Source organism: Typopeltis vanoorti, chromosome 2 (genome assembly GCF_054136105.1).
Source record: "Typopeltis vanoorti isolate ZY-2024b chromosome 2, IOZ_Tvanoo_1.0, whole genome shotgun sequence".
NCBI classification, from domain to species: domain Eukaryota; kingdom Metazoa; phylum Arthropoda; class Arachnida; order Uropygi; family Thelyphonidae; genus Typopeltis; species Typopeltis vanoorti.
The window spans coordinates 78,313,149-78,330,604 of NC_143550.1; the positions used below are offsets into that span (position 1 = coordinate 78,313,149).

The 17,456-nt window shown below is 34.8% G+C and overlaps 1 protein-coding gene across 1 annotated transcript in view; it reads right to left on the reverse strand.

Annotated features, from left to right (window-relative positions):
* Nucleotides 1-753: 753 nt before the first annotated feature.
* Nucleotides 754-17,456, reverse strand: part of RpS23 (ribosomal protein S23) — a 37,885-nt gene continuing 21,182 nt past the window's right edge. Inside the window, exons 3-4 of the mRNA XM_090406230.1 lie at nucleotides 10,615-10,735; nucleotides 754-937 (exon numbers count right to left, since the gene is read on the reverse strand). Coding sequence (XP_090262356.1) covers nucleotides 791-937; nucleotides 10,615-10,735 — 268 coding nt within the window. The 3' untranslated portion in view covers nucleotides 754-790. The remainder of the gene's footprint in view (nucleotides 938-10,614; nucleotides 10,736-17,456) is intronic.

The window sequence follows — 17,456 nt, forward strand, 5'->3', positions numbered from 1 at the left end:
TTTAGGAATTCAATGAATTGAAGACTTAAGATATTCCAGCAAAGCTGGAATGTATGAGTGTTCTGAAACTCTGAAGAATAATCCCAGCAATGCAGTGCCTGGATAAATGACTTCCAAATAAAGCTAGAAATCTTGTGTAATAATTCAGTGTGATACAATGTAACACTTGAACCACTTCTGGCAAACAAGTGTAACTTTTAACTCTGGTTAACCACAAACTATGTAGTAGTCAGTACTGCTGCTGCTGAGAGAAACACAATGAAAATGGTTGTAATACTGTTGCTCATGTGAAATTTCGATAAACTACCACACTACTTACCCTCGAGCTTCAGTATTTCAGCACCATACTGCAAAATTAGATGATCAATATCTAGAATTACTGTACAATATCATCCAATCCTAAGTGCTCTAAATGGAAACAGTACAAATGAACAAAGCTGTTATCAGCATTGTTCATTTCAGTGACCAGAACCAACCCTTTTCTATGTTAATTCTGTATCTTTAATATAGAGAGAAGATATTACTCAATGTACTGATTATTCCAGCATGACCAGATTTAATATAAAAAAATTCTGCTTATCTCTTTATTCTAAATATTAGTGCAGGCTTCTTTACAATGAAACTTTTTTATGTATAATAAATTGCAAATTATAAAGCAATTTTTTTCTGTAGTTTCTCATGAAGATTCTGACCTGTTATCCAGTTTGGAAAAAAAAGCACACTATGTGGCACGAATAATTAGCAATAAACAAAGACAATTAATTTTCTTTATTCATATTACAGAAAGAAATTATGATCGTGGCCTCTCTTTTTTCTCTTTATACAGAGCAAGAAGCGAAACATTTGCTACTTTTACCACTTTGAAACGAACACCAGGAATATCCCCTACAGCATGACCTTTTCGTCCAAAACCTGCTACAAGAACCTCATCATTTTCCTATAATTATAAAAATGCATTTTCAATGAAACTTGTTTAAAAATAAGGTACTTTTGAAAATGAGGAGTATGCTGGCCAGCATAAAATTTCTGGGTACTTAATTTGAAACTTAATTACAAATCACAAGATCAGATTTTTACTTTAAAAAAAAAGTTAAGAAATCACAGGAAGTTTTCTATATCTTGAAGGCAAATAATAATGTGATAAGAGAAAAGCTACTGAAACTCTCCACAATTATATGGTATACTAGGACACACAATAGAGGTATATATATGTCAGCTGTTGAATTGAAGGTGGTTTGGTGCAAAAATCATGTGCAAGACAATCAATGAAAAAAAAAAAAAAAGCAATAAACTTTAATGAAAAGCACAGAAATATCATACTGAAATTAACAGTACACTGTTAAGTGTACATGAGTGTGGAAATAGCAAGCAATCCAAAGAACACGAAGACAAGGTAAATGCTCAAATACTACACTCTCTTGATGAGTCTTTGGACTCCCTGGAGGTGTGTAATAATAATAAAAATAAATAAATAATTTACCAATTAAAACAGCTACCAGATGCTAGAAAATATCACAAAATACTTTCTGATATTCACATAAGATGAGAATCTTTCAAACTTTGGAGGGGGGGAGGGAGAAAAACAGTCTGATTCAGGTTATGCTGATATAAAAGGGCTTTACAATTTTCTTCGAAAAGGCATTCACATGTAAATATTTTGGAAAAGGTGAGTATGGAATACTATGGAAAAGGTGAGCTTCATGACACAGGATATTGAGTTAGTATCAATACTATGATGTGCCAGATCATTTTTAAGGTTTCAGGTATTCAATGCAGTGTTATGTTCATTAATTCTCTCCCCTCCCCACAGAATCACTTGCCTTCCAAAAGTACGTCAAAATAACATCCACAAGGGATCTGATAAACATCAGCAAAACAGAGGCAACAGTTCGTCTTTTGTAGATGGTAACAGATGAGAAATTTTGCTTATAGAAATATGTGGAATTAAGGTGAAACTTCATTAAAATTTGTCAATAGGTTCAGATGCCAGAAATATAGGGGACTGGAACCCTGCAGCCCCACGAAGCATCCCAGAATGGAGTTAATTATCTGTTAGAGCTGATCTGACGAGGCTTGTAAGCATTGATAGTGAGAAGTTCTGTAGTAAGCCTGAAGGAGAAGAGCAAAATTAATCAAAATCAATTTAATTAAAATTAAGGTATTTCTGTTTAAGGCTTTGTGAAATGTCACCCAGTGATATGAGACAAATTCTACCAAACTATGCAGGAATACATTGTGCATCATGCAGAAGGGATATATGGGGGGGGGGGGTTCCAAAATTCACCACCAGGGATGATGTACCAAATGTAGATGTAATTTTTCTCTGCATGTAAGAAGGAGAAAAGCAACAAGCATAAATAACACATTTTTATTCACTTACATTATGCATTCATGGGGTATACTGTTCAATATGCTGCTCTTCCCAGTATCCTTTGCAGTGTGTTCAAACTACAGAATGCAGCTGGTTGGGACTGATGTTACACACACACACACACACACATCCTACGTTATGCCATCTTTCAGTGCTGGCAGGTTATCAGGATGATTCTGATAAATCCCCAAAGCCACAGGGGGTCAGATCAGGTGAACGAGGTAGCCATGCACTAGAAAACACACAGCTGATTCACCCTGGCTTCGGTGAAATGTTCTTGAAGAACCTTCTGTGCAGAGTGATGAATGTTTGAAGGGGTTCACCCCACATTAAATTGATTGAATCCATACAGACACTGCTGTAGCTATGACATAACAAAACTATTTATTACATGGTGATACCTCTTGACAGTAACTGAGCAGGACAAAGGGCCCAACTGGTGAATGATCCAATGATAAATGAAGGTGTAAACCTCCAGACTAACTTCGAATGAATGCAAAGGAATTTGTTGGATTGCATACAGGTTATGCATACCCAGCAATTGTCAATATTCACAGCTGTTCAGCAGAAATGAGCTGCATTTCCCCCACAAAATCATCCATGGCCATGCAGCGTTCAACTCCACTCAAGGAAGTTAAAGCAAATATCAGCTGTCTTTCAAAGTCCTGCAAGCATAACTTCTGTGTCAGAGTTATCTTGCATGGGCAGAAATAAAGAATCTTCCATAGAAAATTCCAGGCAGTTGCATAAAGCACATCCATGTGTCTTGATACAGCATATGCACTGCAGGAACTAATGCTGTTATTCATGATCTGCTCCCCAACAGCAGTAGCAACTTCATTCACTTGTTGTGAACTAATTCAATTGCGACCTCCAAACAATCCCATTTCTTCAAAAGACTATCATTCATTGCAGGGCACACGCATATAGTGGAACTCATCATTTGTTCAGGTGATAAAATTTGTGGAGTGTAGCAACAGCATTGCAATTATAAATCGAAGATGCCAAGAAATTATATTCTTGGTTTCATCCTTTATCCAAGCGTAAGCAAACTTTGTTTTGCATGAAGTTACTTCATGACTGAGCTACTTGTATAGAGGCTAATGACTTCATATCAATTGCTTTAGTATCCCATATTGCAATGCACATATCCTTACGGACATGGTATATTGGGAAACTATTTGAATAAATTTATATGGAATAAGAGAGCAATTATCCAAAACACAAAACTAGCAGAATATAAGACAGTGTTCAAGCTGATTTTAAGTTATGGATCTGAAATGGCATTAGAAATATAGCAGTTGATCAAGAATATAGACCACAAATATGGGAGTTGTGATAAGAATTAGTGAAGTGAACAGAATGGCATAATCATATTACACACGAAGAGATTAGAAAGGAACTTGACACAGTTGGCATTCAAGAATGTGTCAGCTGAGCTAATCAAAGGCAGTATGGCCACTTAGGAAAGGTTAGCAAAGCAGGTGTTTGATGCCTAGATGGAAAGAAATACAGAGGAAGTCGAAGGTCTAGGTAAATTGATTCAGTCAGAATTGGCTTAGAGGCATGAAATGTTAGATATGATAATATTGGAGAAATTTCAAGTAATAGACTGATTTGGAGGAAACTGTTGATAGGAGATTAATAATAATTAACTTAATCATATAGTGCTGTCATAGTAACCTGAACATCCCTTGGGGTACATATCAAGAAACTGATAAACTAAAATATTATAATAAATAAATAATTATTTCTTATCTGTAGGTTACAAAGTTACCATGCATCTAGCTTGTTCATAATGCTCTACACTATGGTCTGTAAAGTATTCCAATGTGATCTGTATTTTCAATGTAAAGCTACAGGAATAAAGATTTTGAACATTGTAAACTTTCTTAAAACAGTTACTCATATAGTGTTATATAACATATATGACTCATTCACTCACGATAACAAAATGCTGGAAATCCAGACCACAGCCCCATTAGTGCGAGCTCAGTTAATACAGATGATACCCTTTGCTTAGGTTTGAATCCAGTTTAGAAGCAAAGAAACTTTATTAGGGGTTTTCAACTGAAGGTGGGCTAACCAAGGTCATACAGAGGTAGAAGGCCTTTCCTCTCACAAAACAGGCAAAGACATAATTTACAGACATAATACAGTGGCCTCCTAGCCTTAGATGATTTGGCCATAAATCTAAAAAAACAATCTCCATATAGAATTTCACAGAACTACAGAAAATTATTCCTGTGGTCTCTACACATCTAGTCTAGTGACAGTAAACTGATATTAATTTTATTACTTGTTCCCAGCATCCTAGAAACTGATTGACTAAACCGGCAAGGCAAACACGCGACCCGCAACCCAATGACAAGTAACATGCAGCCTGCAAAGCTTTTTAACCAATATGGTAATTTAACTTTTGACAAAACCAAATTAAATAAACATATTTAAAAAATTAACATTCCCACTTAAGATTATTTTATACATAAACTACTCTGCAATTTCTAAAGGAAATAATGTTTTGTTTGTCATTTCAAAAAATTTTGTTATACCACTGCATAAATATCGAATTTTAACTAGCAAGTCTACATACACGGCTACATCTGCTGACCACAGCAATCGGACCCTAGCCGTTAGCAATTTAAGTCATAAGAATGTTAATGTTTTCATTATAATTAATAAAGAATTTATAAAATTAATGTCAAAACCTTCAACAGTATGAGTAAAAAACGATTAATTGAAGTACAGCATAGTTCTCAAGAAAAATGGGAGTTACTATTTTTGAATTCATGGAAAAAACAAAAACAAAATATGCCTGATATTTGGAAACTCTATTGTAGTTTGCAAAGAATATAATATTAAAAGGCATTACGATATAAATCCTAAAGAATGAAAATATGTTATGAAACTTCATGAAGATAAATTGTCAGAATTAAAGTTAACACATCAAAATCAACAGTGTTAAATTGTTCAAATATAACGGCCTAATAGGTGCTAACACTTCTTTATTCATGTAACTTGGTGCATTTGTATTTACACCAGTAAATACAAATGCACAGCCTTGATAATCCTCGACAGTAGCTAGTGAAACTGGTTGGCAATTTGTATTTTTTATTCATTAAATCGTATGGTCTCTTATTAATAAAGTTTTAAGTTTCATCAACAAAGTGTATTAACCAAACCTATTGAAGATGATAGAGCTATGGTAAATACAAGTTATTTGTCATCATCATCATCATCAAATTCCTGATATGTACCCTCAAGGGCTGCACAGGATATGATAGCACTACATGAAACATCTACATCATTACTAACTTCCTATGTACAATAAGTTTTAAAAGAGGTATACCGTGAGTAGACATATCGATACAAAATAAATAACGGAAAAAAACTCACGTAGAAAGATTATTTAATAGTATAATTTTCACCTGTGTGTCACAGGCATCTTCAGTACTTTAAGCTCAAAAATAAACACTAACTGACAATTCTAAAAAGCTCCACCTAAGTAGCTGGTGTAAGATAACTAAAAAGGTCAATAACTTTCCTAAAAAAAAAAAAAATTAATACAATAAAAAGTTAGGAAAGATTAGCTGATTTGTAAAGTACTATCTCCCATAAAGGGGATAGGCGTAAGCCGTTGGATCTGTTTAAGTTAGAGAATGAAGTAGAGTTTCACATGTTTCTTTATAAAGGCGTTCCATGAGAAACTGACTTTTGTGAAGAACTCTTGTCTTTCTCCAATGAACTCTGTGTCTAGTGAAGATGGCATGTTCAGAAAGTCCAGACTTTTCAGGTTTAAAGTATTCAATATAAGATTGGTGTTCTTCTAGCCGAATAGAGGCAGATATTCCTGTTTGTCCGAAACAAGATACTCCACAAGAGCATGGAATCTGGTAGACGCCTGGATGATTAAGATGTGGAAGCTTGTCCTTAGGAGAAGTGTGAAAGGTGGAGATTTTTCTAAACAGTCGAAAGGCAACAAAAATATTCAGTGGTTTTAAAACTTTTGCTATACGTTCACTGATGCCTTGTACATAAGGGATAGTAATGCGCGTTATTTCCTCTGTGTTTGAAGAGGAAGACATATTAAAACTACTCAAAGTTCTTTTAATGAAGCAATTCTTATAACCATTAGATGGAAAGGAAGAAGTTATATATTGTAGTTCTTTCTGTAAAAGATCATCTGAAGAACAAAAGGAGTGGGCCCGATGAACCAGTGTTTGGATATAATGACTCATACAGGCCATTGTATCCATGCGGAATCTCATCCCAGTCAAAAGGCAGGAACTATTAAAACACTGGTTCATCGGGCTCACTCCTTTTGTTCTTCAGACGATTTTTGCCTGTTGAGTGTTTTTTACCACTGTGCTATCACTGCTTGTTTCATTTAGCAATTTTTCGAAGTAATTACTCCATACTTCAAGGATATCCTTTTCTCCTGTTTTTATGTCACCTTTATCATCTCTAAGTCCTTTTATAGCACTCTTTCCTCCATTTCTAAGCTTCTTCAACAACCTCCAGAATATCTTACCACCAGCTTGATATTTATTTTCTATGTTCTTGCCAAACTCCTACCATGACTTTAGTTTAGCTAGTCTTACACAGTGTTTAGCATTCTTGCATTTGTCTCTATATTCTCTAAGAGCACAAGCTGACTTATTTGCCAGGAACTTTTAAAATGCTTTAATCTTTTCCTTCACTGCCTCTTTAACTTCCCTGTGTCCACCACAGAGTTCTGATTTTTCTATCCTTGCAGACATCCTCACCACATGCCTCTCTGCCTGAATCAATCAGGGTTTTCTTCAAGGCTTGCCACTGAATCTCCAAGGTTTGGTTCTTGTTCTCAAACTGTTTCATTTTTTCTTCAATAATCTTTGTGTATTTTAGTCTACAATTCACATCTGAGAGCTGCTCAACTTTTAGTCGCTTTAAAACTTTCTTACATGTCATTCTTTTTAATATGAAATTCAATTTTATCCTGCTTAAGACTAAATAGTGATCGCTTCCAATTTTAAATCCTCTGTACACTCTGGTGTCCTGTACCTGGGAGAAAACATCACTATTAACAATAACATTGTCAATGAGACTTTTTTATTCCTTGCTTCTCTCCATGTGAATTTGTGCACATTTTTATGTTTGAACGTAGTCTTAGTAATAACCAGTCCATGTCTTAAGCAGAAATCCAACAGGTATTTGCCATCATTATTAGCTTTGCTCTTTTCTCCAAATTTTCCGAAAATATTTTTGTATGTCTGACAATCATTTCCTACTCTGCTATTTAGATCCCCCAACAAAGACCAACTTTTTCTTTTTAATTGTGTCATATGCTTTCTCTAAAGCATCAAAAAATTCCTCCACTTCTACCTTAGTAGAACCTTCTGTGGGATCATAGGCACAAATAAGTCTCATTTTCCATTTCCCCATTCTCATATTTGCCCACATCACTCTACTTGAGACTGCCTGCCATTCAAGATTAGCCCCGTATTTGGTTTTGAATACTAAGTCTATACCTTCTTTTCCTTGATTGTCATTGCCTGAATATAACATTTTGTATTTATTGCTTAGAAAGATCTCACCAGTTTTGGTCTTTTTTGTTTCAGTCACCCCTATTATGTCAATCTGGTACTTATCTAATTCCTCAGCTAGCTTCATTTATTTGCCATTCAGACTTCTTATGTTGATAGTATTGATCTTTAACTCTGGTGATGTTGAGTTGGGATGTGCTTTCCGGTTTGTTCCAGTAGCTGACTTTTTGCTGTTTGTCCTGGTTCCCAGGTGAAAACAACAAGGGCCTTGTTTAACCGGGCGATGCCCCAGCCGGCATGAAATTTTGTCATGTTGTACCATCACTTTGTATATTGGATTAAGCCAATAAAAATACAATTTGATCAGCTAAATCCCAAATTGCCAGCCCATCCTTGTTCAGTATCCAGTGAGATACCCAACAGGGTGCACCATGAGAAGGTGAGGATTTGACATAAGATCAGAAGCCCTAGTCGGTTCTCCGCATTCCTTTAAAGGCTATGTGGAGGTCTCCTCTCAGTTATACAGCTTTGACCCTTAAGCACCCCCCCCCCCCCAGTTATTTGTTATCACAAGCAAGTCGAAACCATTCACTGAAGGGGAATTTATTTACAAATGTATTATTAAAGCAGTTGAAGTGTTGTGTCCTGATCAATTAAAGAAATTTTAAAATATAAGCTTATCTCGAAACATCATTGCTAGCAGAATTGATGATATAGCCAGGAACTTAAGGAATCAACTAAAATCAATAATTCCAACATTTCAGACCTATTCCCTTGCAAATGACAAAAGTACAGATGTATGGGATATTACTCAGCTGGCTGTTTTTATTCGTGGATGTGATACGAACTTAAAAAGTAAGCAAAGAACCTCTAGAAATTATTCCTATGAACAATACGACCACTGGAATTGATAGTTTTGAATGAATACAATTTACCTTTAAAAACTAGTTTGTCTTGCAACTGATGGTGCTCCTGTCATGACTGCTGTTGTTAAAGGAGTTGTTACAATTTTAAAGGAAAAATACAAAGAACAAGGTAATAATAACTTTGAACATTTTCATTACATTATTTATCAGCAAACACTATGCTCTAAAGTTTTAAATATTGGACATGTGCTAAAAAATGTCAGTAAAATTGTAAATTATATTTGTGCATGTGGGCTTAATCATCGACAATTTAGTAACTTTCTAAAATATATAGGAAGTGAATATAGCTATATACCTTATTATACAGAAATTAGATGGCTTTCCAGTCATTGTTTTAAAGTGATTCTTCGAATTGCTGGACAAAACTACCATTTTTTTAGAATTGAAAAATTATGAATGTGAAATATTAAAAAATGATCAATGAATAAAGGACCTGGGCTTTTTCAGTTGACATTACAAGTCACCTTAGTCAACATAATCTTAAGGGCCCTAGCACCTCCCAAAGAAAAAGAAAAAAAAAAAAAAAAAACATTAGAAAATTTTCCAAAAATCTTCCTAATTAAAAAAAAATTTTTTTTTTAAATTTATGTTTGTCATGTCTTCTATTGCTATAAGGCAAACATCAAGTAGTTACCATGTTATTTGACAATATTAACATTTTCAAACAGAAATTATTACTTTGGCAAAAACAAATTCAAAAAGAATATTGATCCCAATTTGAGGGTTGTCAATCACTATTACAAAAATCTCCAAAATTGAAATTTTCAGAATATGCCAATCAAATTAAGTTATTAGAAAATAAATCGAAAGAAGATTTTTAGATTTTAAGAAATATGAAAATCAGTTTCACCTATTTACTTCTCCTGTATCGACTGATGTTGAAACTGTTGATGGCAATTTACAGTTGGAATGAATCGAAATTCAGTGTGATTCCATATTGAAACAAAATATATGGATGTTGGGATTCCAAAGCTCTATAATTATTTAGCAGTCGATCGATACCTCAATGTGTCATGTGCAATTAAGCATATTTTATCTATGTTCGGGTAGCACATATTTAAGGAACAACTATTTGCAACGTTAAAGAATAATGAAACTGCGGAAAGATCAAGATTAACAGGCAAGCATTATTGAAAATAACTACAGCTCAACAAATTCAACCAAATTTTGAAGATTTTGTTAAAAGAAAAACGTTTCTTCAAAAAAATGATATGTATAATTTTATTTAAATATGTAAATTTTATATTTTATATGTATTTTTGTAGCATGGTTGTATTTTGTACTTATATACTCTGATGTTAATATTAAAAAATCTGTTTCCTCTTTATTTTGAGATTTTTTTTTTTTTTCTATGTTGTGGCCTGCGGCTTGATGTATAATTCTTAATTTTGCCCTTGGAGGTAAACAAATTTGACATGCCTGATCTAAACCCACATAAGGATCATTTCTGGAGAAAAACCTAGTACAGCTCAGTGCTATTAAAGTATACTGTATGAATTCCAATATTTATGTATCTTTGTTGGGCGAAGCTGGGTTCGAATTAACTAAGCAAGGATGTCTTGTGCATATCTTTAGGTGGGGAATTTCAATGCCTGGAGCGAGACCACTACCTTGCTCATTAGATGCTTGAAATAGCTTAAATAAGTTTCATGTCTGAAAGTTTTCAGGTTATTCAATACATAAAAAACTGCACTTCATTTTATGACAAGGAAAAATTAGAATGAGCAACTGGAATAAACCAAAACCCCCAACTTCACTTCCAGAAATATACAATGAAAACAGATATACTTACCTCAATAAAATTAAGACAACCATCTCTTGGAACAAAGGCTGTAATTTTTTTTCCATTTTTGATTAACTGCACCCTCACACATTTCCTAATGGCAGAATTGGGCTGTTTGGCTTCAACACCCCTATATAAATAAATACACCTTAAATTAAGATTAACAATGCTAATGTTTTGTCATAGTTTGAACCTTAATTATAATTATAAACAATTTAAATTATTTTCAGGAAAATTCAAAAATCCCATCCTGCTGCTTAGAGAACATATACACTAATCACTTTCTTGTGAGCAGCCTGACAGTTCATATATTCACCTGTTGTTGCATGTATCAAAATTTAGGTGCTTTGAATGCAGGTTTGTATTGACTCATACACAGACCTTGGGATGTGCTCATAAGGAATTCTGTGCTTCTAGCTGATTGTTTATACACACACACCATTAAGCACAAAAATTATGAAATGCAAGTCAGGAGAAAACACACTGTAATGAAAAGCTATGTTTGGACAAACAAGATTAGACCACATTCACTTAAAGTGAAGGTGATAATGTGAAAATAATCTGTGGTAAAATTACTGATATATCCTGAACAAAATCACAGCTGTCAGGGAATCACTAGTTTGAACACAATTCTCAGCACTTCAACAGTGCAACTAAAGAGCACCCATTGTTTATATTGAACAACAAAGTCAGTATGCAAAATGGAGATTAAACACCGTTATACTCTGGTATTCTCCAGGTGTATGAGTAATGACAATTTAAGATTGTTATTAATTTCCAGTCAACATTTTTACCAACCATTCTATTATTTGTTAATCTGATTTCTTGCATCTCAATCTTTTGAAGCACTCCTAACTTCCTCAATCCACCTATATTTTGGTTTTTCTCTAGAGCAGTTTACCAAAGTCAGATTCACAGTCCGATATTGTTCCTTAGAAAATAAAAATTATGGTATATGAAAAAATCAAGTTCTATGTATTTTCTGTATATGCCCATTTATAACTTGATTATAAATGGGCATATACAGAAAACCTTCCTCATCTACAACTAGAATCAATTAATTGCATTAATATACTAAAGTAGATTAAATAACTTTAGTATTAAATAATTATTTTAAAACCAAAACAGGTGTTACTCTGTGATGGCATCTCATACAGTTCAACATCCTTCTACATGTAATCCATACATGTAGAAGGATGTGGTCTAATCTTTTATTGTAACTGTTATGACATAGGTTTTGCCATAACAGTTACAATAAAAGAAAAGGAGCATGTTGATGTGCTCCCTAAAAGTCTTAGTGTTTGATAAAAACAGTGCGAGGAAGGTATTCCAAAGAATAGAAGCTGAGATGAAATGAAAAATGAAAACAAGAAGCTGGTTTGGTAGGGTTGAAGATGTACCATGAATGGATATTGACCGGTAGCTCAGGTTTTTTTACAGGCTAAAAGTGGAAGAATGGATACATACAAGTTCAAGTAATCAAATGCTACAGAGGTCTGACCAGATTCCACTGCTATCTTTATACCAGTGTAAGCCATAAAGTCAAAAAATCTCACCCTTTAAATAATGCTGATTAAAAGCATCAAGCCAACAATTGCCTCTCTCGCAAAGAGCTCAGACTATTTTAACTTTTATTCTTACTTCTATTTGGCTTTTTCTAATCTACCCAGTGCATTTCTCACCTCCTCAAATATTATCAGTTACAAAGTTAAATGAAGTGAGAAACTTGCTTTATAGCACATCCCAAAAGAAAACGGAGTATGAAAAGAAAATGGCCATGCAAGCTAAAATCAATCCAAAAGAATTTTATCGTTATGCCGCTAGCAAAAGAAAGAATGAATGCGGAAGAATAACTTTATCGAATGCAGATGGTACACAAGTGCTGGAAGCCAAGCAGATTGTTCAGTTAATGAGTGCTCACTTTTGATAAGATATATCAACCAGGTGAATGTACCATGATGCACAGTGCTACTGCTACGTTGGATGAAGAATTAGAGGTTCATGAAAATGAGGTTGAAGAGCTCTTGCATAAACTGGATAAGAATTTGCCAATAGGGACAGGTGGAATATCAGCCCATCTGCTGAAGGAATGTTCAGCTGAATTAGCTAGGCCTTTCCCACATTTGTATAACTTGAGTCCCAGCTCAGGAATGTATGATAGTTCCGTTGCACAAGGGTGGTGGAAAAACTGATGTGTCCAACTATCGATCTATTAGTATCTCTGGTGTGGTAGTGAAGATTTTAGAGAAGTTGGTAAGAACTCAAATACAGAAATGGGTCGACAAGCATTCTATACTCTGCAGGGAACAGCATGAGTTTACTAAAGGAAGGTCATGTTTTAGCAATTTGCTCATCTTTTATAACAATGTTACGGCCGAGTTGAATAAAGGAAATGGATACACTATGATAATGTTGGATTTTTCTAAGGCATTTGATAGGATATCACACGACAGGCTGTTGTGTAAAGTAGAGAATATGGGATTGGAATATAATCTATTGACTTGGATAAGGGGATGGTTGACACATATCAAAAAGCGGTATACAGTGGGTGTGAATCTGCCAGATGTAAGGTAACCAGTGGTGTACCTCAGGGTCCTTGGGCCATTATTGTTCAATCTATACATTAATGACATCAAGCAGGGTCATCATCAGATGTGCAACTGTTTGCTGATGATGCAAAGAAAGGCAGGACAATCAGGGATGCTACTGGAATTCAGCAATTACAAAATGATTTGAACAGACTGGAAATCTGGACAAATGAAAATGGTTATCAGTTTAATATTAGTAAGTGTAAAGTTATGCCCTTTGGCGTGATTAGAGTTCCAGCAGCATATTATATTAGTGGCATTATGCTACAGGATCTTGGTGTATAAGAATTTTAAGATAAAATTGAATTTCATATTGAAAAGAAAAACATGCAAGAAAGTTTCAAAGAAAATAAAAGTTGAGCAGCTCTCAGATGTGAATTGTAGACTAAAATACACAAACATTATTCAAGAAAAAATGAAAGAGCTTGAGAATAGCAACAAAACCTTGGAGATTCAGTGGCAAGCCTTGAAGAAAACACTAATTGATTCAGCCAGAGGCATGTGGTGAGGTTGTCTGCAAGGATAGAAAAATCAGAACTCCATGGTTGACACAGGAAATTAAAGAGGCAGTGAAGGAAAAGAAGAAAGCATATCAAATGTTTCTGGCAAATAAGTCAGCTTGTGCTCTTAGAGAATACAGAGACAAATGTAAGAAAGCTAAACACTGTGTAAAACTAGCTAAACAAAAGTCATGGGAGGACTTTGGCAAGAACATAGAAAATAAATATCAAGCAGGTGGTAAGATATTCTGGAGGTTGTTGAAGAAGCTTAGAAATGGAAAAAAGAGTACTGTAAAAGCAGTTAGAGATGATAAAGGTGACATGAAAACAGGAGAAAAAGATATCCTTGAAGTATGGAGTAATTACTTCGAGAAACTGCTAAACGAAACAAGTAGCAATAGCACAGTGGTAAAAAAACACTCTACAAGCATACAATCAGGAATACATATCTGATTATCTATTATACTTGAAGTAGAAAATGCCATCAAAGGCTTGAAATGTGGAAAGGCAGCAAAAGTAGATGATATTCTAACAGAAATGCTGAAGTATAGAGGTATAAAAGTCTTACAGTGGCTGCATAGTTCAGAAGGCCTGGACAGAGGGACAAATTCCCGATGATTGGAGTAGAGCTCTCATAGTACCCATATATAAAAAGGAAAATAAAACTGAATGTGAGAATTACAGAGGTATGCTAGTACTGAGTGTTCCTGGTAAGAAATATGCCAGTATACTTGAGAAACGGTTGAAAAGAATTGAGGAGGAAAAGCTTGGTGAAGAACAAGCTGGATTCAGGCCAAATACAGGCTGTCAGGATCAGATCTTCACTTTACGACAAATAGTTCAGAAAGCATGGGAATATAACAAAGTTATCTGTTTAAGTTTTGTAGATCTGGAAAAGGCATATGACAAGGTGCCAAGAGAGAAGCTATTCAATACGCTACAGTTATATGGTGTCAATGGGGGGGCATTATATCAAGCAATACGTAGTCTTTATTTAAGTTGTAAGTCAGATCAGTTAGAATTGAAGGAAGTACAGGAAGATGGTTTAACGTTAAATCTGGTGTGAGACAAGGATGTACATTATCCCCTATGTTATTCATTATCTATATGGATCACATTATGAAGAAAACTGGTATTAAACATGATATCAAAATTGGAGATGTTAATGTCAGCTCTTTGCTTTAAGCAGACGATGTCATACTTATCAATAAAACCGCTACAAGTCTGAAAGATTCCTTGACTAAATGGAATAATTGTTGTAATAGTTATGGTATGATGGTCAGCAATAAAAAGACAAAGACAATGAAAATAGGCAGAATTGTTGAAAATGTCAACTGTGTTGTGAACGGAGTACATGTGGAACAAGTAAAACATTTCAGCTACTTAGGCACAAATTTTACTGAAGATGGTAAATTAAATATAGAAATAGACAACAGAATCAACAAAGCTGGTATTGTAGGAAGTCACTTGAATAAATACATATGGAATAAGAGAGAAATCAGTCAGAACTAAATTAGCTGTATACAAGACAGTGTTCAACCCAATTTTAACTTATGGATCTGAGAGCTGGGTCAGAAGTAAAACACTTGACCAAAGACTAGAGACCACAGATATGAGAGTCCTGAGAAAGATTAGAGGCGTGAACAGATGGCATCAATGGCAATATCATATTAAAAATGAGGATATTAGGAAAGAACTTGACACTGTCAGCATTCAGGAATGCATCAGCAGAGCTAATCTAAGGTGGTATGGTCATTTAAACAGAATGGGTGAGGAAAGATTAGCAAAACAAGTGTTCTCTGCCAGGTTGCCAGAAATTTGGAGAAAAGAGCAAAGCTAATAATAATGGCAAATATCTGTTGGATTTCTGCTCAGGACATGGACTGGTTATTACTAACACCATGTTCCAACATAAAAATATGCACAAATTCACATGGAGAGAAGAGACAAGCAATAAGAAAAGTCTCATTATCTACGTTATTGTTGACAGTGATGTTTTCTCCCTGGTGCAGGACACTAGAGTGTAGAGAGGATTTGAAATTGGAAGCGATCACTATTTAGTCTTGAGCAGGATAAAATTGAATTTCATATTGAAAAGAATAACATGTAAGAAAGTTTTAAAGCGAATAAAAGTTGAGCAGATCTCAGATGTGAATTATAGACTAAAATACACAAAGATTATTGAAGAAAAAATGAAAGAGTTTGAGAACAGGAATCAAACCTTGGAGATTCAGTGGCAAACTCTGAAGTAAACATTGATTGATTCTGCTAGAGAGGCATTTGGTGAAGTTGTCTGCTAGGATAAAAAAATCAGAACTCCCTGGTGGACACAGGGAAGTTAAAGAGGCAGTGAAGGAAAAGAAGAAAGCATATCAAAAGTTCCTGTCAAATAAGTCAGCTTGTTCTCTTAGAGAATACAGAGACAAATGCAAAAATGCTAAACACTGTGTAAAACTAGCTAAACAAAAGTCATGGGAGGACTTTGGCAAGAATATAGAAAATAAATATCAAGAAGGTGGCAAAATATTCTGGAGGTTGTTGAAGAAGCATAGGAATGGAGGAAAGTGTGCTGTAAAAGGAGTTAGAGATGATAATGGTGACATGAAAACAGGAGAAAAAGATATCCTTGAAGTATGGAGTAATTACTTGGAAAAACTGCTAAATGAAACAAGCAGTGATGACAGCGCAGTGGTAAAAAACACTGATCAGGCATGCAGTCAGGAATACATATCCATACTCGAAGTAGAAAAAGCCATCAAAGGCTTGAAACGTGGAAAGGCAGCAGAAGTAGATGATATTCGACAGAAACGCTGAAGTATGGTGGTATAAGAGTCTTACAGTGGCTGCACTGCATAGTTCAGAAAGCCTGGACAGAGGGATGAATTCCCGATGATTGGAGTAGAGCTCTCATAGTAACCATATATAAAAAGGGAAATAAAACTGAATGTGAGAATTATAGAGGTATTTCCCTACTGAGTGTTCCTGACAAGATCTATGCAAGTATACTTGAGAAACGGTTGAGAAGAATTGTGGAAGAAAAGCTTGGTGAAGAACAAGCTGGATTCAGGCCAAATAGAGGCTGTCAGGATCAGATTTTCACTTTACGACAAACATTCGAGAAAGCATGGGAATATAACAGAGATCTGTATTTAAGTTTTGTCAATTTGGAAAAGGCATATGACAAGATGCCAAGAGAGAAGCTATTCAATACGCTACAGTTATATGGTGTCAATGGGGCATTATATCAAGCAATACGTAGTCTTTATTTGAGTTGTAAATCAGCAGTTAAATTGAAGGAAGCACAGGAAGATGGTTTAACGTTAAATCTGGTGTGAGACAAGGATGTACATTATCCAATCTGTTATTCATTATCCATATGGATCACATTATGAAGGAAAGTGGTATTAAACATGATATCAAAATTGGAGCTGTTAATGTCAGCTCTGCTTTATGCGGATGATGTTATACTTCTAAATAAATCCACTACAAGTCTGCAAGATTCTCTGACTAAATTGAATAGCTGTTGTAATAGATATGGAATGAAGGTCAGCAATAAAAAGACAAAGACAATGAAAATAGGCAGAATCATTGAAAGTGTCAACTGTGTTGTGAATGGAGAATCTGTGGAAGAAGTGAAACATTTCAGCTACTTAGGCACGTTTTTAACTGAAGATGGTAAATTAAATATAGAAATAGACAACAGAATCAGCAAAGCTGGTATGGTAGGAAGTCAATTGAATAAATTCATATGGAATAAGAGAGA